Source organism: Passer domesticus, chromosome 4, assembly GCF_036417665.1.
Source record: "Passer domesticus isolate bPasDom1 chromosome 4, bPasDom1.hap1, whole genome shotgun sequence".
In the NCBI taxonomy this organism is placed as follows: Eukaryota; Metazoa; Chordata; class Aves; order Passeriformes; family Passeridae; genus Passer; species Passer domesticus.
In genome coordinates this window covers 19,549,271-19,575,888 of record NC_087477.1, presented here as the reverse complement: position 1 = coordinate 19,575,888, position 26,618 = coordinate 19,549,271, and the positions used below count along the sequence as shown (strand labels likewise).

The 26,618-nt window shown below is 38.0% G+C and overlaps 2 protein-coding genes across 10 annotated transcripts in view; one reads left to right on the top strand and one right to left on the bottom strand.

The window, feature by feature from the left end:
* Positions 1–6,440: 6,440 nt before the first annotated feature.
* On the bottom strand, positions 6,441–12,797 carry C4H4orf33 (chromosome 4 C4orf33 homolog). Of its 6 annotated transcripts, none has more exons than XM_064416482.1 (6): positions 12,648–12,797; positions 11,665–11,854; positions 10,229–10,289; positions 9,985–10,036; positions 9,684–9,883; positions 6,441–8,673 (listed from the first exon to the last, which is right to left on the bottom strand). In XM_064416482.1, exons 2-6 carry the CDS (start codon positions 11,843–11,845, stop codon positions 8,574–8,576), a joined length of 594 nt encoding a protein of 197 aa, XP_064272552.1. In that variant the 5' UTR covers positions 11,846–11,854; positions 12,648–12,797; the 3' UTR covers positions 6,441–8,573. The 6 variants fall into 6 exon arrangements, with proteins under 6 accessions (XP_064272552.1, XP_064272554.1, XP_064272555.1 ...); XM_064416484.1 differs by having other exon boundaries at positions 12,717–12,771; XM_064416485.1 differs by having other exon boundaries at positions 12,749–12,771.
* Positions 12,798–12,828: 31 nt separating this feature from the next.
* SCLT1 (sodium channel and clathrin linker 1) overlaps positions 12,829–26,618 on the top strand; it is a 28,370-nt gene continuing 14,580 nt past the window's right edge. For 2 of the 4 annotated variants that reach the window (XM_064416478.1, XM_064416477.1), the window contains exons 1-14: positions 13,190–13,201; positions 14,227–14,294; positions 14,936–14,988; positions 15,839–15,908; positions 16,723–16,778; positions 17,124–17,256; positions 17,936–18,058; positions 19,784–19,828; positions 21,268–21,338; positions 23,731–23,821; positions 23,987–24,078; positions 24,658–24,835; positions 25,775–25,873; positions 26,360–26,431. In XM_064416478.1, coding sequence (XP_064272548.1) covers positions 13,198–13,201; positions 14,227–14,294; positions 14,936–14,988; positions 15,839–15,908; positions 16,723–16,778; positions 17,124–17,256; positions 17,936–18,058; positions 19,784–19,828; positions 21,268–21,338; positions 23,731–23,821; positions 23,987–24,078; positions 24,658–24,835; positions 25,775–25,873; positions 26,360–26,431 — 1,155 coding nt within the window. In that variant the 5' untranslated portion in view covers positions 13,190–13,197. Of the gene's footprint in view, positions 13,121–13,189; positions 13,202–13,370; positions 13,643–14,226; positions 14,295–14,935; positions 14,989–15,838; positions 15,909–16,722; positions 16,779–17,123; positions 17,257–17,935; positions 18,059–19,783; positions 19,829–21,267; positions 21,339–23,730; positions 23,822–23,986; positions 24,079–24,657; positions 24,836–25,774; positions 25,874–26,359; positions 26,432–26,618 lie in introns of those variants that run through there. The other 2 variants (XM_064416479.1, XM_064416480.1) reach the window with 2 other exon arrangements.

The window sequence follows — 26,618 nt, the reverse complement described above, 5'->3', positions numbered from 1 at the left end:
GAAAAAAAACATGTTTGCATTCTGCACAGGGTGCCACAGTGGGATTGGACTTCCTGACAATTAATAGGGGAAAATCAGCTCTGTATTTCATGGAGCTTAAGTGTAAACTTGAATATAAAGAGATACTCACAGAACAGTTTTCTGGTTTACTGGATAACCTGAGCCAATTTACAAGGAGTGCAGATGTATCCTGTTATTACTCAAATGGAATTATTTCAGTGCTTAATTTTAGCACAGTAGAACAAATTAAATGAAATTTACAGGTTTTAGAAACCAGAAAGAAAGATCACAGAGGAGAAGATGGTGAAAAGAATAACAATGGGCAATTGGAAAATCTCTCTGTACATGAAAAACTAGGAAAAACATTAAAAGGAGAGGTACTAGAGAAATTAATTTTACCAGTATGGTTCTCACCTGTTTTTACATAATTAAAAAATCCACAATTATTAGAATGCCAGATTGCACTCTTACTGATCACAAAATGATCCAGATGATGCCCAGCAAATCTCAGAATTTGGCCCAAATTTGATTCAGTCTAAATGCTTGTAGACTAAATCCAACCAATATGCAAATCATTATAACAAGGTAATTCTAACAGAGTTTTCTGGGAACAGAGCTGATTTAACAAAGCCAGAGTGGACATTTGAAATTACAATCTCATCATCTACCACAGATTCCCTCCCGTGCCCCTTGCAGAATTTGGTGTGACTTTTCTGGTTCCAGTTTTCAAATTCAAACTTGCTTCCAAAGGGGGGCTCCCTGCAACTTAGGGCCTGACATAGCCAATCACAAGCAGCAGCTTTCCAGATTGGGTAACAGGTGGCATCATTTGTTTCCTCAAAATTAGAGCTCTTCCAGTGTGCAATGGCTTTTAACACCCAGCCTTTCTGATCCACACATCACCTGAGACTCTGCCAAACTTTCACCAGGAGATATGGAAACAGCCTTCAATACCAGTGCTAATGGAGCTTAAGCAAATGTGAAAAGCTCCAGACTGCTTCAGAAAACCTGCTAAGATATCAAATGCAAGCATGTAAAGCATACTAAAAGGTGAAAATAGGCACACAAGCAAAGAAAGTTATCCTTAAAAAAAAAAAAACCCTCAATGTACTCCTATTGTCTCCTTTTGTGTGAAGCTGGTGATGGACACTCAGCAAAATCAGAGTCTGACAGCAGTTCCAAACTCTTCTAAAAAGACCTGAGATTGTTAGGTGATTTCTAATGCAGTAGAAGGGCTCAGGGAACATGGAACACAAATCCAATGGAAAGCAGGCTTCACAAAACAGCTTTTAATTAGGATCTTCTAATTAGGTGCTGAAGAGAGACACAATCACCCACAATTAATTCTACTCTTGATATGGCTTAGGGAACATCACAGCTAAGTCAGAAAAGACACAGGCAGTTTAACACTTCAACTTTCAAACCTGAATTTCCAAGAGGCAACGGGAAAACATTCCTTAGTTTTCACTTGTTCTCTCAACTGTCTCCCACTGTGTGGCCTACTGAAAACAAAAAAACTCATTTTGCATAATACCTGCAATTTATTTTTAAACAATCCAGTCCTTATGACCATAATTAGATTCATCCCATCTGCTGAAAAACTAGGCAATTAGTAGTTCTAATAAACTAGCCATTAACTTGTACTGAGAAATTACTGATTTTAATAGCAGTATATTTAACAGTTTAAAGGAATCATCACATTTGTCAATTAGCACCATTAATTTTTAATTAAATGATCTTTCCACAAGTGGAGGAAAAAAAAAAAAACCCAACCCAGATGTTTCATTAAGTTTATATGGAGTAGAGAATTCTTCTGACTAAAATGCAATTTTTAAGGGCTGTATTGGCTAAACCAACATTTTGAGATGTAAATGTTGATACACAAGCTAAAGACAGAAAGGAGAAAAGTTGCACAGATCTTCAGACAAAGGGCTTCTCCACTGAGGTTTTTGTGGTCTTACTAATCAGGAAAAAAACAGATTTCATCAGAAAAAAATCCCAGACATTGTTGAAAACTACAGAGGACTTTCAGAATGAAATGAATCATAGAGGGAGAAGGTGTTAATAACCAAAGAGGTTATTTACTCAGCATATCACATTACAGTGAGCACAAAGCAGTCAGTGCAGGTGATACAGAATCTGTGCAACAGCCCTCATTTTAACAGATAAATTGCACATCTTATAAGCAAGGCCATCAGGATTTGAAGCACTTCAGGCATTACAGACACAAGAGGATGCAAGCAAAGACTTGGCACTCTGAAGCTAACACATGCAGAATGTGATTAGTCTTTCCTGTATCATTTACTAAACCTGCTAATTAATCTGGAGGGCCTCACACAAGCATCAAATACACAGACTAACTGATATGGAAAGCAGTCCATTTACTTCTCTATTATACCTAAACAGGTGCAAAAATAAAAAGAAAAAAAATCCACTTCTCATTAGCTCAGACATTCTTTTCCAATCCTATATGTTAAAACTCAATAAGTCTTGACACTTCAAAGGCGTAGCATGTGGAAATGGACTCAAGTCTGAAGGATATTCCAGTATATAAAAAAAATTCCCCTTGCCTGTAACAACTTACTTTGAGACTTTAAAAATTCTGCTGTGAGCACAAAAGGACATGTCAAGCCAAAAGCACTGGCAAGATAAAGATGTCTCCTTTTAGGCAGCAGCCTGCACTTAAAACCCAAAACCATTTTTCACGCCAAAGACTTCTCTAATGACCTTCTCATCAATAATATCTGAACAGATAAAATATAGTCCCCACTTCCTACTCAAAGAACAATATTAACAATAATCTGACAGAGCTTGATGTATGAGATCCCTCCAAGGAAAACTTGACTGTTGGTTTGTACACAGATTTGACCAACAATTTAAAAATACAAATAAGATAGTCAGACCTGTTTAAGAATGTAAGGAAATATGATTGATGTTAGTTTGAACAGCGATTTGTGATATACAGCCTTGTGGCACTTCACCTATTGCCTTCAGCACAAAAGAGCCTGCAGAGGTGATTGAAGGGATCTATCCAAGAATATAAAGGAGCACAGAAAGGCATTGTTGCATCAACTACTCAAGAATTCAGAGGTGATCAAGTGCTCTGCAGCCTTATACATTTTATATTTAATTTCTAGCCTATGACTGTACGATCCTACACTCCACTGAACAACACATATCATGTGAACTTCACTGAGAGGGTGATCAGACAGGAACCAGAACTGTCTGCCCAGTTCAAGAAACTGGAAGAGGCTGTCCAGGAAAGTGGTGAAATCACCACAGTCCCTGGAAGTGTTCAAAAAATGTGTGATTGTGGCAGCTGGGGACATGGGATAGTGGTGAACACGGCAGTGTTAGGTTAACAGCTGGACTCAATCTCAGAGGTCTTTTCCAACCTTAACAATTCTGATTTATGCTGCACTCTTATTTCACCCTACAGAGAGCATGAAGAGAATGAAACTGTTACCAGCAAGACATGTGGAGATTTCCCATTCCCTCTTCATGTATGGTTAGCATTTAGCCCACAACAGCAAAGTCTGAGCTTCCCAATTCCCTGAATTCTGGCAGCTTTCTTCTTCCACTTCTCACTACCTTCGCTCAGCAAGAGAGTTTTGAGAACATCAGCAAGGAGCTCTGCTTTGCCCCCAGCTATTAGCACACAGTTCTAGTATAGCTTGTAAGTAATAAGAAACCACTGCAGGGAATCACAAAACAATTCCTTCAGTTGGGTTTCCAGCTACAAGAATAGCTGCAGTCTTTCCAGCCAACAATCCATCCAGCACAGTGACCTTTTTACATAGGTAGATGCCTAAAAAAAAGTAAGAAAGAGAGCACATGCTTATCCTATCACACTCCCAAACTCAAATTATTTTATCCTGAGAGGATCTCTTTAATCTGATTTTATATACTTTAAACCCACCACTTCATCTTTCTGCCATGTACCTTTTCCAGTCAGCCTCCCACTGAGTCCACAGAACCTTCTCAAGCACAGAGTGGCAGCAGAGTGTAAAGGGAAATATCACCTTCCTCTGCTCCCAGCATGGCTGATGACAGCCCCAGCCTGAACAGCAGGTGCTCACAATCAAAGGCATTCCCCATCACATAACCTGCCCCTGCTAGGCAGAAAGAACACTTCCCACTGACAGAGTCAAACCCTGGCAATTCTACCTGCCAGGGGTGGATTCCTGCTCCCAGCAGATTCTGCAGAGAATTCACCTCTCAAGCTGCACTCTTCTGAAGCTTCTGTAAAGCTGTTTCACAGAAATCACAAAAAGACTCCTGACAATATGGACTTCTCACCAAGTCTCAACATTTCATTCTAGAAGTCACAGGAATTTAAGGAGGTACAAGACCACAGTTCTGTCTTCTGACATCATGAACTACCCTTCCTTTGAAACCATTAAATATTTTGCTGAAATTAAAAAGGTTTAAAGCAGATACTTGGCATAAGAGGTTACAGCCCACCCTGTTAACATTTAGGAAACTAACATGCAATTTTAAAACAAGAACCAGTTCTTTAAAGTGCCAGACATGATTAAATATAAATGCCATGGCTTGTATAAGCTATGAAGCACTGAGAAAGTACCAGTTTCCAAACAGTTTCATTTGCAGAAGGAAGCAAACTCAGCAGTAAGAAGTGAACCAATTACATTGCCTAGAATTAGAGAAGAATAATTTTATCACAGCTACTAGTGGCACCAAGATATAAATTTCACTGCCTGCAGAGACTGAGTTCAAGAGAAATAACTCATGAAATGAAAGGCGAGATTAAATTGGCAACAAATGTGCTCTACAGAGGGAATTTCTGTATTATAAAAAGGTAACATCTGAAAACTACTTTTTTTTTCCCTGACAAAAATCTGTACCACAGTCCACGAAAGCCACTGGACTGGTCTGGCTAGGCTGGTTTTAAAACAACAGTGAGGACACAGTAATTTAGTTTTACTTCAGTAATGTTTACTTCAGCTATTTTAACACGATTTAGTCAGTTCTGGTCTACCACATTTAAAAATACATTTGTATTTGCAAATACACTACATAACTGGCAGACAGTATTTACACACATACTTCATGAGAGTCTACAGAATAATTCCTGAAAATGAAACAGGAAAACATTTTGGTATGTTCATAGCCAGCGCAGATACAAACAGTGCCTCCTGATCCATCCCTGGAAAGCCTCCCAAAGACCCCCTGCAGCCAAGGCTTTTACTTGTTTAGAAACAGAATAATGAAAACAAGCTTGGACAGAACACAATTCTCCTGACAATACTAATTTCAACAGACAGACAAGGAGATGGAAAAAGGCCTAACAGTTTATGATAAGTGTTGTATTGATCTCACTGAGGCTGTTTATATGTTTATACACAGCTGTTTATACAACCTGTGCAAATAAATCAGGCTTAACACACTTCCCTGTACTTTTGCTGAAGCACCGCTCAGAGACACTGCAGCAAACTAAAGCACTCAATAAAAGAAAAAAGAAGGGAATCACCAACTAAATAAATGCAGGTTAACTATCAAATTTCAGCACCATTATTCTAAATGTACCATAATTAAATGCAATGAATTCCACTTTAGAGATTGCCCTGGTACCAGGGAAGAATACTTTTAAATTTTACATGCAGCAAATTATGCACTGTGCCATTCACATTTCGAAAGGATTTTTACATGGTCAGAATTTAAAACACAACAAAACATTTTGTGCTGTGCCTCTCAGAGGCACAAAACAGCCTTGAAAAAAGGAACTGCAAGCAGTATAGTACTTCACATCACATTCAGCAGTAACTTATCATCAATGGTGCTGGGCAGTACAAATGTTAACTCACTTATGTATCTAGTAACTAGAACAGATAATGCAGTAGCTGTATCAGCCATAACAGTCAAACTGTATATAGTCCTGAATTAAATTTGAGCTTCCTAGCTCTAATATCTGACCTGGCATACCAGAAAAAATATTTAAAAGTATACAAAGACATGAGCAAAATTTTACTCCTGTTAAGAGCTTTTGCATCCAAAAAAAGCCCCAATGTGCAGGACCACTACAAGAAATATGAGATGTTACCTGAAAGCCTAAGTTGCTCCAGCTTTGTATTTAAGGTACAAATAACTTCTACCAGTAGCACACGTTACCATTCCAGTTTTCTTTACAGTTTTTTTTTTCTTGTTTTTGTATTGAAGACAAAGAATTTTCTGTCCCCCTCAAACCAGTTTTCACCTTGTTTCACTGCAGGTTGTTCTAACCACCTTGAAGGGGTGCACCACCTCTCACAAATCAGCCTGTATTAAAAGAAATAAATTCCTTCAGAATTCAAAACAGCCTTTTTGGAAAGTCTGCCAGAGACTATCCAAGACATTTGCAAAAAAATTAATCCAGAATAACACTGAAGTAATTTGAACACCACAAAACTACTTTTACACTACAGATTGACTGACACGTCATGGAATTTATCTTCTGTTGGTTTTATTTCAAAAATTATTTCTGAAAATAGCCTTCCAGGAAAGCAAACATTAGAACTGCAACTGCCCAGCATGACAGCTGTTTCTTACGACAAAGATGTCTCAAATAAACCAAAATAAGCCACCATCAGCTTGACTGAAATATCCTTTTCTAAAATCAATGATACAGCACGAAGGAATGGATCTGGTTAAGGATAACAGGCTGGCAGCACCAAGGCACAGTTTAGACAACCTTCTTCTCCCACCTAGTGGCAAGAAGCAAAAAGAACAAGGTCTTTGGGAGTGCAAAAATAATTTCAATTTCCTGGAGCACCTAGACAATGGTTTCAATTTAAATTACTTATTTGGGAAAAATAATCTATTTCCCTCCAAGTTCATCATTTACATCCAAAGTCAAATCCAAATCAGTCAGTTTGAAGTAGGAATAAACAAGAGATAAATAAAAATTTTTATTTACTGTCTTTACATACAAAGTATCATTCCTCAGATGAAAACAACCTTTGTGAGAAAAGCAGTACACCTATTTTTAATCTTTGCACATAGTTTTTTGACAAACTTTTTTAAATAAAGTCTAAAAGTTTTGCACAATAGCATTTTGGTTTTGACTAAAATTTTTTTAAGAAGCTTTGAGATGTCAATGTCTAGATGATACTTTAATCAGCATTTATTGAGGTATTCAGTATTTCAGACTGATGTAATTCTTTAGAAAACTGTACATAGATAGAAGGTAGAAAAGAAGCCAAACAACTGGCGGTACAATACTTACAATTTTCAACAGATGGCACTTTACAGCAAGGAACCTATATTGTCTAATTGAAACAGAGCAAAAGCAATTGGATAGCTGAGTGCACTGACATGCCAAAGTCTGCCACAGGGGGAAAAAAAAAATAGTATCTTCAAATTTGAAAGCACAGTTCTATAAAACTGGAAGTACAAAGAGGGAATCTAAAGCTTAACAAAAACTGTGAACTAACATGCTATCTCAGATATTAACCAGACTGAGATGCTCTTCACAAAGGTGGGATATTCCCACCTTCTTTGCTTCTCAGGCAGAACTTACAGCTAGAATGAAGCTGAAAGACAGCAAAGAAAATAGGACCATCAGAATGTGTTTATTACTGCATACTGAGCAAGCTTCACATTTTTTAAGATAACTTATATAAGATTAAATCAGCAGCCACAGTCAAGCAGCAACTGCTATGCTAGACAAAAAAAAGGAACATATGATTTGTAAATCTTGTGAGGGTTTACAGATTAGATGTTGCCACCTAACAATGTTCACTATTGTTAAAATTACTCATGCCCATACACAGAAAATATACACCTGGAGTATCTCCAGCCCTCAGTGGCATGCAGAAAAAATTCTCAGACATCTGAGATGAATTCTTAAAGTGATGTGACAAGTCTTAGGGAAAAAAAACCCGCTTTTGCACACACATAACTACATCAAAAGATTTTACTAAGCATTATTTGTCCCAGAAACTTCACCTGAAATAGAGAAAACCTTTTGTAAATCTATCCTCTGCACCTAAACACCATTAGGAACTCCACAGAGAGGTCTGTGAGACAGAATAAGTTCCCCCTTTGGCATTTAGCAAGGGAAAACTTCAGGCACAGGAACATACAGGAAAGGGCAGCGTTATGCTTCTGGCAGGGCAAGTACTGAGCCTCCAAAATCCATGATACATTCTTCCTCCTGATTGTAAGCAAAAAATCTAGGCACATAAGGATCTCCTTCAGCAGTCAACAAACAAATGAGCAGCAGTGAAAACACAGCAGAAATGCAGCAACTATAGGAAACCAAAAGATTCAATCCAGGTATTGGCCTTGTCACACTTCAGAGCTCTCACAAAAGCACAGCTGCAATTTCAGCACATTCTTCCTTCACTGATAGGAGAAAATTCATCTGTTGCACAGATGAAAAACTCCAAGCCATTCATACATTTAGAATCAACAGATCCACGTGCTTTGCAGTTGACTTTCAGACTGATACATAATTTTGGTGCCAAGGAAAGCCTTGCTAATCTGTTATCTACAACCTCTGCTCAGAATGAGGAAGTTGTTTCCACACAGCTCCAGCCAACTTCAACATTATAAAAATTTATGTCTCAATCCATTCACTTGGTGAGAGATTTCCATATATCTGATTCAGGCTGCTTCCAGTCTTCTCCTGTTAGTTCTTTCAGATTCAAGTCTTTGAAAAATTCCAAACGATGACTGCAAACAAAAGAGAAATAAACAAAGTCCTAACTTTTGCAGTAATGTGTAAGAGCAAAGACAGAGTAACAAAATCAGCAAGGAACAGTCTCTTCACATAATTTCTTCTGCTACCAACATCTGAAAAAGACAAGGGATTTTTTTTGGAAGGTGTACTATAGAAAGAATTCTAAATACCTTCTTGAAAGGTAATACAGCCATTCTCCAGTGCAATACAATAAATATGAATAAAATAAAAATTTCCATTTTTCACAGAATACTGATGATGTGTTTTATTAGAAATAACTCTGATTTTAATATACAGTTGCAAAAGCTAAATTTTTCTTAAATAAAGGGTAATTTACCTAAAATTTACTCTACCTCACCATCACTGTATGTTGTGTGACAAGTTTTTTAAGAGCTATAGTATGGCTTCCAGAGCTGGGTCATTTATACAAAATGCACAAGAGTAACAGGTTTTACCACATCATCTCAGTCTCACAGGCAAAGAAAATAAACAGGCCCGAAGCATAATTTAAAAATCCAAATTTGCTGGTTTTTCTATGGATACAGGGTATCCTTTAATTTTATTTTTTTAATTTAGTCTGCCTTTTCAATTTTTTCCACAGCATGGAACCATCTGTAGAGGTGAAAGCTTTTAGAACAGTATGGGAGGAGCAGAAGAGATTTGCTGGAAACGTACCTGGTGAAATTATCATTAAATGGCACTTCAGGAGGAGCTAAAGTCAAGAAGGAAAAGTAGAACAACCCACCCATGATTTAGATGAGGAAGATGATAAAAGCAGATACCAATGTGTAATACTGTATATGTAATTTTCTATGCACCTAGCATGCAAACCAAGCACTAATTACAGTGCCACAGTGCTTTACACAAGTACAGCACCAGTGGACCCAGAGCTAAGTCCTGTAACAAAAATACTAGGGGCACTCAATCCAAAAACCATATCAGCTTTTTAAAGTATTCCAACAATAGTGCAACCATTTCACAGAAGAGCTCATTTTATGCTTACAAATCTGGTTCCTGTCCTTCCTGCAGCTGGTGTGGAGGCACAGGATAAAGTGCTTCATATTTTCTCTCGTCTCCCGAGCCATGAATTGCAAAGGCATTGAACTTGCCAGTACATGGTGGAAAATAACTCCAAGGAAGAAGAGCTTTACCCTCCCATTTGGTTTTCCTTCTGGTCACCTCAAATTCCAAAGGAAGCTCTTCCTGTTAAAGGAGGGGGAAAAATTTTAAATAAGAGGTATTGGCCATCTTTTAATCAGAAAGTAGGTACATAAAAATCATTATGAATGTACTTGAGCACTTACTTTCCATGCTCTTCTTCTGCCAGAAAGCAGCAGCAGTAAGTACTGCCCATGGCTGTCAAAGAATCAGAGCACAGTTTTCCTAAAATTATGTCAAGTTATTAGTGCATTATACCACCACAAATATGTACATTCCCCACACTGACCCAGTTTCTGTGTCTAGTCCCCCTCATACATGTGTCCCACATGCAGCATTACAACTGCAAGAATAAATTAACTTTTGGGACTTTTTCAGTGCTGTACTTACGGACAAAGCTCAACTTCCAAATACTGCTCAGTTCTGTCACTCAGAAAGAATGCTTCTACAACTGGAAAAACCAAACCAAACAAAAAAATTAAAACAAACAAAAAAACCCCCACCAAAACAAGCTGTCAGTATTTTATATTAACTATTCTGTAATATCCTGAGATCTTCATATCCCATTAATACAACTCAATTTTCATATGTTTTGACCTGTGCCATGCCAGAGCCTGACTTGCTACTGACATGAACACAGTAACTACAGCCCAAATATTCAAAATGTTGTGCCACAATTCCGACTTCAGGAGCTCTTATTTTAATTGCTGTGATCACAAAAAAGCTTTATAAAGTACTGTACTGACTTTATTAGCTTTGCCAATTCCAGTTTTGAAAACACTCACCCTGATGCAGCAGGAAAATAAGGGAAAGAGGATCACGCATTCAAATGAGGGGGCACACCCCATAAGTAAAACTGCTAAATCTCAGAAATCATAAAAAGGCACTTAGCTCTGAAAAGATTTTTCCCTGCAGAGGGATATTATGGACAGGGGATTACTGTTCCAGGTCTACTTGAAAGCTGCATATGACATTTGAATCACATTTCAGGAACAGAAAGTTGAACTACAATGATGTTTCTCATGTAAAATTACAACAGTGCTTCTCACAGCAGTTACGTTATTAGAAAACTTCAGTTAGAATTATGATGTGCTTAATACCTTTATTTATTTTTACTTAAGCATATTTATTATAATAACACCGAAGAGGTGCTAATACCATTTTAGTAGAACTTGAATCAGAATAGCTCAATAATCAGCAAGTAAGGAACTGCTAGAAACATTCAATTCTTGCATTACTCAAAGCAACAGGTAAAAGTGACAGTACGGACAGGAAAGGAGAAAATACCCAGCACCACTAGGAGAGTTTTGCCCATTTAGTTTGGTTACAATTTTGAACTGCACTTCATGAGGTGTAATTTCTGTGTTTCACACCTTCCTATTCCTCAAAGGAACTTTGGAAAAATGACTAAAACACACAATTTCTTAAAGCAAAACTGGAATGAGTCTTTATGATTTCACTTCTCCTTCCACAAGGGCATTTAAATATATAAAAGCCACAAAATTATTTTGCTACTCAAATATGTAAAGCCTCTGATGGTTCACAAGTTGCACCAGTAACCCAAAACCTAAGTTTGAATGCATATACTATTGACAGGATCAGGAAGTCAACTTCAAAATTACTGAAATCAAACCAGACCACTGAACTCGAGTTTTGGGATTTTTTTTTGAAAAAAACAAAAAAAAAAAAAAAAACCAAACCAAAAAAAAAAAACCCGACTATCACAGATTTAAAAGTTTCTTTAAAAAAAAGACCAGGCATACCAAATACAGAGGAACATCAGTGTCTACAGAAAACAGATATATCTGCAGAAGAGTTACACTTACCCTCATAGTCCCACAGCCCACCAAAAGGTTTCCCTGGCTCTCCGGGAGGTGCTGGAGGGTCATTGAAGAAAGGAGCTCGAACTTCCATCAGCAGTCCTGCATTATTCGGCCTCAGCCCAATTGCAACAGGCTCGTGGCTTACAGGCAAACCATCCCAGGTGTGTTCAATTCGAAATTCCATCTTCAGGCACTGCATACGAAAAAGGAAAGTTCTGTCAAAAAAGATCTCAGATTCCAGCTCTGCATGAATTGTCGTTTGGTTGCGCAGGGGAAAAAAAAATAAACACACACTTTGGTACAAAGTCAATTACCAAATCACGTTTGGTACTGAACAAACTGAAACAAACCAGGTTTGTAACAAAAACCTAACAAACTGAAACAAACTAGGTTTGTAACAAAAACCTAACAAACTGAAACAAACCAGGTTTGTAACAAAACCTAACAAACTGAAACAAACTAGGTTTGTAACAAAAACCTAACTAAACAGTTACATAAATGCTGCTTCTCATAGTTTTTATACCCGCAGGGTTACGAATGTCTCTGAAGCCTTAATTAGCTTAAGGCTCTTCACACGTACATCTAAAAAAATACCTTCCCAAACCAGCAGAAACATTTATCAAGAGGACAGATAAACAAAACAGTCTCCACTACATGAATTTAGAGGATTTGGTAACATCAGAAAAACAGACTGAGGGGAAACCTTTTAATGTTTGAGACATGAGAAAATGAAGCAACTAGCTAGTTTCGTTTGCAGTCATTGCAGATCACCCTTTCCTTAAACACCTCCAGGGACGGCGGGCAGCTCGTTCCAAAGCCGAATCACCCTTTGTATAAAGAAATTTCCCCTGAAGTCCAACCTGTCCCTCCCCAGATGCAGTTCCGGGCTGTTTCCTCTGCCGCTGCCGCCGCCTCCCCGGCAGAAGCGCCCGGTCCCTGCCTGCCCACAGCCCCCTACGGGCAGCCCCTCCCCGAGCGCTCCGCACCGGGTTCCTCGCTCCGCTGCTCCGGCCGCAACCCGACTGTTTTCCCGAAGGGAACTTTAAGCGCCTAACCCACAACCCGCAGCAAAGTTTAGCGAGGCAACCTCTCCCAGCGCCGCGCCATGGCCGCTCCCCACGTGACGGGGGCGGCGCTGCGGCTGGGCCGGGCCCGCCCCGGCCCTCGGCGGGTGTGAGGCTGCTCCGCGGGGCCCTGCCGCGGCCGTGGCTCCGCGGGCACCGGGGCTGCCTCCTTGCAGAGCGGAGGAGCGGAGCGGACGGGCGGCTCTCCCCGCTGCCCCCGCCCCGGGGCACCGGCGGCTGAGGGGAGCGCGTCCCGCCCCGGCGGGTCCTGCCGCCCTCCCTGCTCCGGTGCGACTCCGGCTTTCCTTCCCTCCCCTCCGGCCGGACAAGCGGCTTTTACCCCCGGGGCTTCGTGGAGTTTTGCGTGGGGAAGGCTGGGAGCGAGGCACGGCCAGGTGGGTGTTGGCGGTGGGGGTTTAAATTGGGTGGCGGTGAAGGATTGTGTTCCGTAGGTTTCCCTGCGAGGAACAGCATGGGTAGTGCTTTCAGCTAGCTAAACACTAGGAATTGAAAGCTGCTAATGAGGGTGATGGCCAAAAACACATGCGTTTTTGTATGAATGGCTTTTTAGTTATGAAACCACGGCGTTTCATAACTAAAAAGCCATTCATACAAAAACGCTTTAGAAAGCTCTCTTTCTAGTCATTAATTAAATTTGCTTTACGGGCCAAAACCGGTATTTTTAATTTTGTGTTCCTTGATGGATTTAATATAACTGAACATTACTTAATCGGAGTCTGTCTCAGTTACCAACAACATAACTGGCCGAACAGATTTGCTTCTGCTGAGTTTATGTTCCTGGGAGTTGGAGATGGGGCAGGCGCGTTGTCCCGGGAATGTCGCTGTCCCCGGTTAGCGCTGCAGGAAGACCTGGCAGCAGGAGCAGCTCCATCACTCAGACCTCCGACTTTCACTGGGTACCAAGTTCCGTGTGGTGGCAAAAGTGAAAAAAAACTTCTGATTCCAAGGATTTCAGTAGCAGAAAAGCTTCTGTCTGAGATAACACAATCATCCTGGTTCAAAAATCTGTATATTTCTTGCACTTTGCAAGAGTATTTATTATTCTGTGACTTGAAAATATTGGAATTTTGCCTTTTCATATGTATTTCTTTTAGCTGTAGCTTATTTTGTAGGTCTTTAGAATCTAAGTAGAGCTCAGACTAAATTCGCTGTGAAATGGTGATTTCCCTTTCCTATCAAAGAGTTTAATCCTTTTTTTAAAACAAATATTTATACATTTTCACAGGACAAGATTTGCAATTGACTTCTATGCCAGCTGAGCCGCAAGTTGTTTTAGGCCTACTCTGGACCCCATACATGAATTAATGTTTCTCTTCCTTCACAAATGTGAAATCAACATTTCAAGTCCTGAGTTTTTTTTAAACAGTTGTGCTAAATATAAGAATCTCAGAAGCTTTTTTTTTTCTTTTCCCTTGAAGCACCGTTTGTGTAGATAGAGGCCTGTGTTATAGCCATGATTCTCACACATGTTCTTTTTCAGATCAGAGGCTAAAAATGGCACTTGGACACTCTGAAACCAGTGAGGTTCTGAGAATTACTGCTGAGCAGGTATGTGAACTCGGACATGGGAGTAGAAAACTTTTTTTTTATTATGTTTGTGATAAACAACTTTCCAAATATGGAGCACAGCTCACTTCAGTGTTGTCTGGCCCTTTTTTGAGTCCATCATACAATGCAGCAACAGCAGAAAAAAACTGCCCTAACAGTGAATTATGATATTTTTAGTGAATTTCTGAGGGTTTTATCCCTGAAAGAGCACTTGATTTGTAATTCAGTACACTTTTTCACTTTTCTAAGAGATTGGTCTCGTGTTGAGGTAGCTTTTTGTACTGGGTACCATAAGCCTGTCTGAAAGCTTGTGCAGAAGCTAGGGCTTCAGTGTTTTCCTGATGCTGAGATGCATGGAAATGAACCAAGCACTTGCACAAACCTGTGATTGTTCTTTTAAGATTGAGTTAATTTTCCCTCAGATGTATTTATGCTTTAGATCAGAGCATGTCTAGGAAAAAAAATCATTATTTTTTCATATTGAGCCAGCACTCAAGGGTTTTTGAACATAAATCTGAAAGTGATTCTGTGGCATTTTGTGTACAGATTACAGTACAGACAGTTTTCGGTCTCATGTAAAAGTTTAAAGCTACATACATTTATGTGCAATTACTAATGATTAAATTATTATTCCATTACAGGAATATGCCCTTGGTGGTGATGGCACATCAGGATCCAGGATGATGGACCAAAGGTAACTGATCCCAAGTGATAAGTGGGAATACTACAGTGTATTTGAAGGAAATTGTCATGTGCTCACAGGAGTGTAAATATCCAGGTGAACTGGGTCTTGTATTTGTGTGTCTGTATAGGTGTTAGGTGGTACTGTGTTTAGTCAGTAAATTAAATTACTGACTTTGCTGCCACAAGCTATAAAATAAAGGATGAGAGATGAATGAAGGAATTGTCTAGTCTGAGAGAATAAACAAAAGTTCTGGTAAGATTGCACTGATCTAGGTAACACAGGTACCTGCTGTCTGTTGAGATTGGGGGATGTTTTAAAAGTGTTTTTTGACACTCTTCAGCTAGCAGTTGTCTATCAGTAAATGGCTTCATGATCACTGTAATTTTCTTTTACAAAAATAACCTGGCTTTTCTTGTTAGCTTTTAATACAGAATTTTCAGGGATTGCTAGCAGTTGTGAAAATATTAGGAGAGAGAACGTGTAGAAGTAGAACTACAGTGTTCTGCATTGACTTTTAGGCCACTTTACTATTGTATGTGACAGCAGCAATGAAATCTAGTATTTTAATATTTGGGATTATGTGTGAATCAATGAAATATTAATATTGTATTTATGGTCATTTATTATTTCCCATTATATGTTCTGTTTCTGTTATGTAGCACCCTTGCTGTTAATGATCATTATTTAAAAGTAGTGATTAAATTTGTTCATTTGATTCTGGGGAATGTTGAGCTTGGAACTCAAGAAAAGTGACTGCTCTGTTCTGGCCTCTAGATTAAGAATTCTTTGAAACTACTTAATTATCAGAGCATTTCAACATTTATGGAACTCATTCTGATAGTGTTTTTCAACTTCTTAGCTTGTCAGCTCTAGTCACAGAGTATGGAAAACAGGTGGAGAAAATGAGAGAACAGCTGCAGCTTTATCAGGTACGGGCATCCCCTACATTTCAGACTGGATTTTCTTTTAGGGGTGTGAATATGTAGGGCACTAGTTTTTGTCATGCTTCACAAAGCTGCTGGACTGCAGGCTGCCTCAAGGGGATGAATGGAGAGCTTCTGTGAAAAGGTTGGGAAATTGTCCAACTTGCAACAGTGTAATCCTGGGGGTTGAGTTGGAAGGGTTCCATCTTCCTTTCGTATGACTGGAAGCATAAATGATATTAAATTTATGGCATACAGAAAGCAATTTTTGCTTGTGATCTTAATGTAGAAGTTATACACTGCTTTTGGTTTAATGCACTTAATTGGTTTGATCTGTCCATCATAAAGATTTTGCAAATTGTCTTGCAGCTTGATCAATTTCAAGAGGCAACAGAAGCACTATGGCTTCCTTGCACTAGTAAACAAAACAGCCAGTTTGGTTCATATAACTGGAGTTTCTCCTCAGTTAATTGCTAAACTTTCATCAAATACTTGCAGTATAAAAGATGAGTTATCCACTCTATCCCTAAAAATGTGAGTTAATTAAAAATCAATCTGTAAGAGCCATAGGAATTTCAAAAGGTTAATTTTAATGTCCATAATAACTTGCAAATGCTGAGGTGTAACAGGACTTGGCAGCCATTAAATTCAAGTGGCATCCTGTGACTTGCCTTAAAAAAGCAATTGACTTTCATTTACTGTATTATGCTGGATACAGTTGTCCATCTTTTGCAGTGTCAGTCAGAAATACAGGATTGACAGTGTTACCAGAGTTTATGTAACTTAAATGAGTGCTGACTCTTGCATGTCTTTCTGTCAGGCACAAATGGGTGAGATGAAGCTAAAATTGGAAGAAGTCACCAAGGAAAATGAAAGGTAAATGATTGCACTGCCATGTTGCTACTACTGTTTCTCATGATTTCTAAAACATTAAAAAGCTTTTTTTTTCTGGACCTTGAAATCTTCTACTAAGTAAACTCAGGATCCTAATGTTAGAGTCTTGAAGTGCTTAATACAGACTACAGCACCAGGTAAAGATTTTACCATGTCACTAAAGAACTGGATGTGACACTATCTCAAACTGTAAATTTTGTTTATAGAACATAACTGAATAGATTTAAATTTGACTTGGAGGGAAGTAGTATGTACAGGTGGAAGGCACAGTATATTTCAGTTGTTTAAAAAATCGCTTTTAAAGAAATACCTTGCTTTGAATTTTAGGCTGCATGCAGAGTTGAAAGAGCCTCTTGAGAAGCAACTGGAGGCTCTTCCTTTTGTGCATCCTGAAACTGATATTCCTGCAGATGAAGGCACAGTGAGAGCCCTTCAAGAAGAACTACGGCTGGCAAAGCAAGTGTGTGAGATGAAACAGTTATATTGTTTTATTTCTCTTGTTGTGCCTTGGCAGACTGGGGGAGGCTGTTTTATTTCTTGATGCAGAAATGATTTGGTCAGAATTCCTTAAGGCTGTTTTGAGCCCCTCTTGAACTCAAAGAATGAAGAAACTAGTTTCCTAGATTCATAAAATATTTTTTTAATAATAATTTGTGTCAGTAATTTTACCTAGTTGACTTGATCTGTATGTCGAATTCATGATCAGCAACTCCATAAAATATTTTGAGCTTTTTGTAGTAACTTGTCATTTTAAAACTATTGTAATGTGATATGATGAGGGAAGTGTGGGATCTAGAAAGTAGTATCTGAATCTGAAAATACAATTTTGTATGTGAATTTTGTTCCGTTTCTAACAATGTATCAACTGAATTTTGGTATTTGAATAGTATCTATACTGTAGGCCTACCTTAAAACCTGTGAAAGTTTGAGCTCTTCAAAAAAAAAATGCAAAAAACTGGAAGTGGAATTTGAACTTCCAAGCATCTGTTTTCTACACTTGAATTAAAAATTTTAAAAAATATGTGCAGAGAAAAGTATAGCTAATGGCATTTCTTCAGAATAGAAGTTAAGACCTGTCATTTTAAACAATGATAGATGAAGACAAATGTGCTGTAATTGAATATTGTTCTGTAAATTAGGAGAAAGACCAAGCAGTTGAGCGCTGGCAGACGCTGTCACAGGAGCACGACCGACTTCAGCAGCAGTACCAGGAGCGCCTGACTAGAACACACGTTCTCATAGCTGAAAGGAAAAAGCAGAATGTAATTTTCATTTGTTTTTGTTCTTTTTTGTTTTCATACACACATATATATACACATAGACACACAAAATATGCATGTCCATATGTATATAATCCTGTGTTTGAATTGCACGGTCGGAAATCTTCAGGACATTAAAACATCTGGAAAAGTCACTTATGATTTCTGAATTCTGAGGTGGAAGTCTTTCTTTATCTGTTCTCCTGTGTTTGAAATAGCTGGAAAAGTAGTCATCATTTCTTACTGTTATTCAGTAAAGAAGTAAACAGGTGAAAAATCAAGTTCACTAGTCTTTGTCTAATGCTAGCTTGTGTTTAGCAGCTTGTTTCTCTTCTGCTGAGTCTGGGGAAGACTTTCAGGAAATTCTTAGAAAATCTGTTCTGCTCTAATGAGCTATGTAAAGATGCTCAGTGTGTAATAGAAACTTCTATGGACTTTGCTACATGTATTTCTAGGAAACAACCTACAAATTATTTTAATGTTTCCTCTCTATTTTCAGACACTTGACTTGTGGGCACAGCTACAGCTCACCTCAGAAATATTTTTTTACTGATTTTTAGGGTTTTGTAGTATTAAGTTCACCTTGGCAATGTGATCCTTTCTGACAAACAGGATAATTGTCTGTGCAGCTGTTGTACTGTCAAGTTTCATAATTATTTCGAGGAATAGTTAAGAGGACTCTTAACTTTGTGTAGATCCAACTTTCTGCTCCTGTTTCTTCTGTTAGATTATTTCTTGTGTTGTATTGTCAGTTTCTAATAACATACTCACACAGCAGAGTATAGCGAGTCATTGGTAGCTGTTGTAGGGCTTCCAGATTCCATTTCTTATTAGTACCTCAATTTTTGGTGCATTTTAATGCCACTGTGGCAAGAACAAGGCTAAACAGCCTTTTATTCTTAAATGCTACTTGTCTCCCAGAGAAAACAGCTCTCCAGTTAAATAAAATTTTATTTCAGGTTTAGCTTTCAATGAAGGAGCAGCAAATAGCTGTCAGAGATAAATAAAAATAGGTCAGATCAAGTAGAATTAGAATTGACAGAAGGCAAGGAGGAGAAGGGCCATCATAAGGACTGGATGTAGAAGGTAAGGGAGTGGCAGGAGCTGGTTCCTAGCATATCCTTGGCCTTGGGACTGTTAGATAACACAATTAGAAGACGCTTCAGCCCAGGGACTTCAGTCCTCTGCTCTGAAGGCACCTGGCATGCTGCACATGGTTTTTCTGAGCTATGCTAGTTCTCCTGTAATGATGGAGTTCACATTCAGAGACTCAAGAACTTAACTGAGTTGGTTTTTTCTAGGAACACAAGACATCCTGTATGGCAAAGAACAAACTAAAATGTCCATAACAGGCATTTTTAAATTAACAGGTGCATGTCTATTACTTTGCTTAGCAAAAATGCTTGTAGTAGCACCACAGTCTGTGTGACTCTTTAAAAGCACTGTTCATGTGTCTTTTCATGTTTTCATAGTAAGTGCATGTGAGTTTTGGAAGGAGGCAGTTTGTGACCCAGGAAAAATGAGATAAATTGTTCAGTAATAAATTTAATCTTATGGGCTACGAGGTCAACAGCTAAAAACAATCTAGCTGAAATCTGTGAAGACACACTGAATTTTCTGCTACGTGTATAGTTGGTTTTTTTAAATGTTTTCAGTTGACTATGAAGATTTCTAATTATTCATTCTTTCTGACTGTAATGATCATAAGAAACTGAATTCTCTTTTTAGGATCAACTGAGTAGCATTCAGCAGCTGACTCGCCAACTGCACATGGTGAGTAAAACCTGAACAGTGAATTAGTAATTTCTTTATTTTCCTACTAGACCCTCAAAGTACAAAACCAAGGCAAAAAGGCCTTCACATATACCTGGTGCCACTCAAATTTGAAAATTTCTCCAGCAATCAGGAAGCAGTGATGGCTTTATTCCTGAACTCCAAACACCAGGTCAAGGTAGTTGAGAGGTCAGCTTTTAATTTTATGTGAGCTCTTTCTTTTACACTTCAGGAGTAAGCTTACACTCAGAATTACAGTAGTAATTCTGTACAGTAGCTAGTGTACTTCACACAAGTCTTCTCAAAGAAAACATTTCTTTAAATTATGCCCTCTTTCATATGCTAGCTCTGGCACATTTTTATCCATTCCTGTTTTGGTACTGCTGTCTTCAGTGTCTTTGTCACCTTTATGCACATTTTGCTGAGCTCTGATAACCTTCCAGTGCTTTATCCACATCCTTAGACTGTGAGACTTCTTGGTTAATAAGCTTTAGCCTAGGCCTTCCAAAATTGACAAGCAGTTTTAATAGAATCTCTCAAGTAGTTTTTTGTTAAAAAATTGAGGTGAAAGAGGGGGTGAGGTTTTTGGCTGAGCAGCTTGGTTTTGATTTTTGTATGAATTTTTTGCGTGTTTGTTTTGAGTACTGGCAGTGCAAAAAGAGTCCTAACCTACTCTTAACAGTCTACAATTGTTTTTATCACTAAGATCTTTTTCCTCACATCAGAGAAAAGAATTAAGACAATATTTAAGATAAAGATAGTCCATTTGTTTGCATTATCCATAAAACATTTGGTACCATCTGTTACCAAAGGCATAAAGATGTCATGGGATAAAGCATGAAGCCCTTTTTTTGAACTAACAAACCGAAAAATAGGAAGTGAGGAGACATGTTAATTAGTCATATTTTTTATTGTGGTAAAACAGCTGTGCTTCCTAGATGTGCTCAGGTTGGAATTGTTCAGCATATTTATGCATGCTCTGGAAATGAGATTCAGTATTGAGGCAAGAGTGTTCACTGCTGATGTTAAAATACTTACGGTAGTAAAAACTGAAGTAAACTGCAGAAATTTGCAGAAGGATCTCATTGATTATCTGAGTTCATTTCATCTGATATTTTGTTGTTATTAGTGAGACCAAAATAATAGATCTGGACAAGATGGGGTTTTTACTTTGGGTACTCTGTGGAGGTCTTGAAATGAACTGTTAGCACTCAGAATAGATATTTTAGAAGTAGGAAGTGCCTGAAAACAATTCTGAGCAACAGTCCAAAAAGCAAGAAGAACATTAGCAATTAATAGGAGAGAGGCGAGAAAATGAGAATATTGTGCATTTTGAGTGCTGCCTGCCATTGTGGTCATCTTTACTATCTCAGTGTAAGGCATGTGTAGCATTTTCAATACTATAATGAACATGTTACAAATGTCTTTTTATTTTGCAGACCAATCAGCAGTTTCTGAAAACTGTGACAGAACAAGATGTGGAACTAGAGCAGCTACGAAAACAACTGAGGTATATACCAGGCAGATTTAAAAAATAATTAACATATTTTCTATAGCTTTTCCTAACCTGCTGCTGTGTCATGGCCCTTGTTTGTACTGCAATATAATTTCATCCTCAGAGTTAAAATGGTTTCAATAACTGTCTCTGAAGGTTGTTAGACATCTTTAGTGTTATGGTAACATATTTCCAGTCAGTGTTGTTTGATTCAGCTTTTCCCTGAAATAGTGAACATTTGATCTTTGATTTAAAAGGAAAAAAATTATCAGTATCACATCACAAGTGATTCTGCAGATAGGCTTTCATTAGAATACAGTTTGCTCAAAAGCCAGTTACATGGTTTCTCATTACAGTTCTGAAGTGTGAATGTTCAAACAAGCTTCCAAGTTCTAATTTTTTTAAATAAAATTTGCTTTCACCCCTTATCAATAAAGAGCTCGAAACCCTAGGTTCTGTGGAAGTTAAAGGTAAAAGTGTTAATTACATTCCTGAAGTATATCAAGGGAAAGGAGAAATAATATCTGTGACAAAAATTCAGATTATTTGTGTTTAGAGCTCAAGTCTATTCAATGCCAGTTTACTCTGTCTGTTCTCTCTTTTAACTAGTGATGGTCGATGTCAAATTAAAATTTTATTTCATTCAACAGTGGATTTATGAACTGAGAGTAAAATAAGAAATTCAGTCCTTATCCATCTCTAGTTACAGGCACTGATTATGCTCACCTTCCTCTCAGATCAGCCTCAAGTCCTTGCACCCCTAAAAACAGTGTTTTACTCCCAAAGTTAATGGCAGCAGCTCTGTCCGGCCCTAAAAGGTGCTGCAGTGTTTCTCCAAGAAGCCTGGACTATTTTCATCAGTTGCTTCTATAACATGAAGATGTAGTCTGCATGGATTATATAGCATGTGGTGCAGACAATTCTAATCCTTTGGGATGTTTTCCATAGTTTTACATGATTTATGGTAAAAGAGTACTGAGTCAGGAATGCAGAAGTAGATTTGAAAAAAGCAACTTGAGGTTTAAATTAGGTTTGTATGGCCTGGGTGAAACACATAAATTAAGAAACTTGGCATAGCCAGGGCATGGATCTGCATTTTGGAATCTCAAAGCTCTTATGCAGAGATAAATTGCTAAGATTAGGTTAAAGATGTGTTGTACAGTAAAGAATAAAAGCTGTATCTTTAGAATCAGTTTGTTGCCTGTAAAATGCAGACCTCTGAATTTGATCTGAATCTGAACCTGTTTGTTAAAATACATTATTAATACTTAAGGTGTTCTGATTTTTATTACAATTTTTCTTCTTTTTCCCTTTTTATGCTGCCTTTTCAGATTATATTTTGTTTTACAACACTTAATATTTTGCAGGAGGCAATTTCATGTTCTCCTGAATTTACAGTACTTTTTGTAGGAGAAAGATGCAATGTTTCAGATGGACTAAGGTCAAAGTTTTGGGCCCACACTGAAGACCATGTGTTTAGTAATAATGTTTTTGTGGTAGTTTTTGCATTTTAAAGAAATTGTAACCAAATTAAATTTTCCAATTAATTGGGCTGAAATGAAGTATTTGCTGTAAAATTCCTTGGATTATGTATATTTTGCTTAAGATTTTCATGTGGGTACAGTATGCTTGACTTTTATGCCCTTAATTCAAAATCAGTATTTCTAGAAGTATTTACTTAAAGGTGATTGTTAGAAGTATGAAATATTTTATAGCTTCTTTCATGACTATTGGTGCTGCAGTTTGCATGAGCTAATCTATTGCATGTTTGCTCTCTTTTATCTTTACGATAGAGTCAGTCTTTGGTTTTTAAATTCAGCCTAATATGAGCCTGAATAACTGGGTTACACCCCAGGTGAAGGCTCTCTGTGTCTTTCTGTTCCCAAGTCAGAGGAGTGGGAGGGTTGCTTTTATCAACAGACTTTTCTACCCAGGATGAAGAGCCACTAGTCATTAACATGATTCACTATTCCTTTTTTTTTTTGCCTCTTCTCCTTCAGCCCACAAAAACTATTCAGATTACAAAGCACATCAGCTGAATTCTTTAAAAGGGTATAATGATTGTTTTAATTCCTAGTCCTGTTGCTTTAAAAAGTGAAATCTAATTCTGCAATAGGTTTCTCTATTACATATCTGTGACTAATTATACCTAAGTTATTGAATCTCTTGAAGTTTTTGATTTCCTAGTCCTTCTTTAATCAATGCATACACCTTCCTTACAATCTCTGAAGTAATTTCCACAGGGCTTTTGGAATTTGGTATTCCTCTCTCTCTGTGCCACATAGGGAGAAGGGGCCTGTGAAAACAGTATTGGGGAATTTTTCTGCTCTTCCCAGCTATTGTGACAAAGTTTTAATTGAGCCACTTTTTTCCTCTCTATAATAACTTTTTTTTTTTTAATATGCAGGCAAGCCAAAATAGATGGACAGGCAGCAAATGTTAAGCTTGAAGAAATGATGGCATTGAAAGAGAAGCTTCAGAGCCAGTTGGAGAGAAAGGTATTCTAGAGAAAGGAATAATTTCTGATGCAACTGAGTGGGCAGTCATATTCTGAATGCTGGTATTAAATGAACTGCAAGTTGTTGTCTAGCTTGTTTTATATGACTGTAGCTTTATTTTGTTCAGCTCAGATCAGGTCTGGATAATACTTTCATTCCTTCCAGGAAGAAGACAGGATGTCTGCCCAGGAGAGAGAAACAGCATCTGACAAACGCTTGCAGCAAATGCAGTCTAACATAAAACAGTTAGAAGTAAGGTAAAGAGAGCTTAAAGGATACATGCAAAAATTTATACCCTGACTCTACAAAAATAGATGGGTTGTCTGTCCTTGCATGTTTTATGGCAAAGAAGTAACAAAGAAATGTATTTGATGATCCCTCTGAGGCTCTCTTGTCATTTTTCATGCCTGCCAATACTGACAATCGTAATTAAACAATAAGAATTCCTGAGCTGTTGTGGAATTACCAGTGGTTTTCTTTCTCTAAAACTATAGCTGCAACTTCATTGCCCACATCCAATTATTTAGTTTCCTCCACAGAGGAAAACTTTATTTCTTCTGGGGCTGTTCTGTTCTGGTTTAATATCATTTTCAGTGATGTATCGCAGGATATCACTGGGATTCTTCTAAGGATCTTCTGAGATTAGATATCTGAGTTAACTCCTATAATTCTCTTTCTTTCTAGGACTTGATTGATCATCAAACTCAAAACACTCTGTCCAAAAGCAGAAAACTGCAATATGGGCAATTTATGAATAGATCCTTACTGATAGCTCAGTTTGAATGGATTAGTGTCCTAATTGACCATCACATTGTCTAATTTCTACTGCCTTGTAGATTGTGTGTGACTATTCAAGATGCTGAACAACTGAGAACAGAAAAAGTAGCCCTGGAGGAGCAGATCAGAGAGCTTCAGGCCAAGTCTGCCAATCTGGAAAGTGAGACATATGATGCTGTTGCAAAAGTCCAAGATTGCATACAGCTCTTGGAAGAAGCTAACCTGCAAAAAAGTCAGGTATTTCCTAGAAATTAGGATATTTAGGATGCACAAGCTAGCTTCTTTTGTGTCAGTTGTGCTAAAATTAGTCTTGCACAGAGCGCAAACTGGGATGTGACCACTCATCACTCAGATTTGTCATACAGTATAAACTTCAAAGCACATGTTGAGTACCTGGATCAAGGTCATCTAAGTGATAATACTGTACCTAAGCATGAATCTTCCTGAGTTTTTGACAGGAGTTCAGAGTTTCCTACCAAATGTTGGTGTCTGGGATAAAAAGGTTCTGTTATGAATTTATAAATACAAGACATAGAAAACAAGGAAGGTGCAGAGTCATCAACAAAGGAACCTAGACATGTGGAGGGTTTCTTAAAAGAAATTTTTATGTACAGTGTGTGATTGAACTGTCATAGAGTAACATTTATGCCAAAAATATTGATATGAAAACATGGCTCATGGAGCCAAAACAAAGCAGACAATTCTTAATTTACTGCTCTGGCTTCAACATCCTGAGTTTTTCAAACTGGGAAGAAAATTCAATGAACATAAGAAAAAAAAAGTTCAGTTAATCAACAAAATAAAAACAAATATATATATTAATGTGCATATTTAACACTTTATGTTTTTAAATTGTTTTCTCCCTGCTCTGCAGAAGATTGAGGTGGAAATTTTGCTCTGGATTCCTATCCTTTCTTCTTTATAATTCCATGCTCAGCCAAAATCTCCAAGTCCCAATAGAAACAGGCATCTACTGACACTAACACTTTGTGTGGTTCTTATTTACAAGAATGTGCATTTAGTGCCACATGTTTTCAGTGGCAGTGTTACTGAGTCTCAGTGTAAAAAGTAAAAGGGAAAAGAAGGTGTCTTTTGAGCAGTGTGTGTTTTTCTCTTGGTGCTCTTAGTATCACACAGAAATATCAGTCATATTTAGTTTTGTTATTTTTCTTCTAGGCACTCTTTGGGGAGAAACAAAAGGAAGAAGAGATCAAAAAACTGCAGGATGAAATGTCTCAACTTGCAGAAAATACTGCTGCAAGAATTAGAAAGGAAGTAAGTTATGATGTTCAGAAAGAATGGGAAGATTTTTTGGTTTTCCTCAGAGTGAAAAGCTACTGCTGGTGCATGGTCATCACGAGCAGTTTTCTCACAAGAGTTTGGATAAGTGGCAAGGCAGCATGCTGATAAAACCATCCTCTTCAGCATTTATTGCCTAGACATGTGTTCTAAACAAGAAGCAAAACTGTTGGTGTCCCTCTGCAGACACTGGCATGGAGAAGGCTGCTCTGTGAAGATGTGATGGCACTTGTCTTGTCTTCATTTGTGCTTTTTTTCTCCTAAACACCCTCAGTTAAAGCAGTATGGGTGGGTAATAATCATTCTTGTAACATTTATGTCATAAGAGCTGTCAGTTATTGCACTCCCAGCTATTTTCATGCTTTATATACATGCACCACCTACATACTACATTTCTATGTCAAAAAGCAAGATGGAAAAGTACTTTATGGGACTAATTCTGTAGTTTTGTTGTGGTCACAGGTAGACACTGCAAAGAAGCAATGTAACATGCAGCTTTCTCGGCTGACAGAAGAAGTTTCAGCTCTTCAAATGGTATGGAGTTGATTGATAAAAATATTTTCAGTTGCAAAACATTCAAGACTTCTAAGACTTTAACTGAGACTTTTGCTGATCAAATACTTCCACTAGAATTTTAGGTCAGTCAATGTGTGATTAATGAGTAATTGTGTAGGACAGTCCTCTATTGCTGTGTGTCCTGCATGTCTCCAGAGATGAATTC

Coding starts and splice junctions, on each gene's coding strand:
- C4H4orf33 (XM_064416481.1), bottom strand. CDS start 11,860: ATGCAGTGCCTGAAGATGGAATTTCGAATTGAACACACCTGGGATGGT. Junction 9,884..9,984: donor GCAGAAGAAGAGCATGGAAA/GTAAGTGCTCAA, acceptor CTCCTTTAACAG/GAAGAGCTTCCTTTGGAATT. Junction 8,674..9,683: donor GAAGGACAGGAACCAGATTT/GTAAGCATAAAA, acceptor TTTTGTTTGCAG/TCATCGTTTGGAATTTTTCA.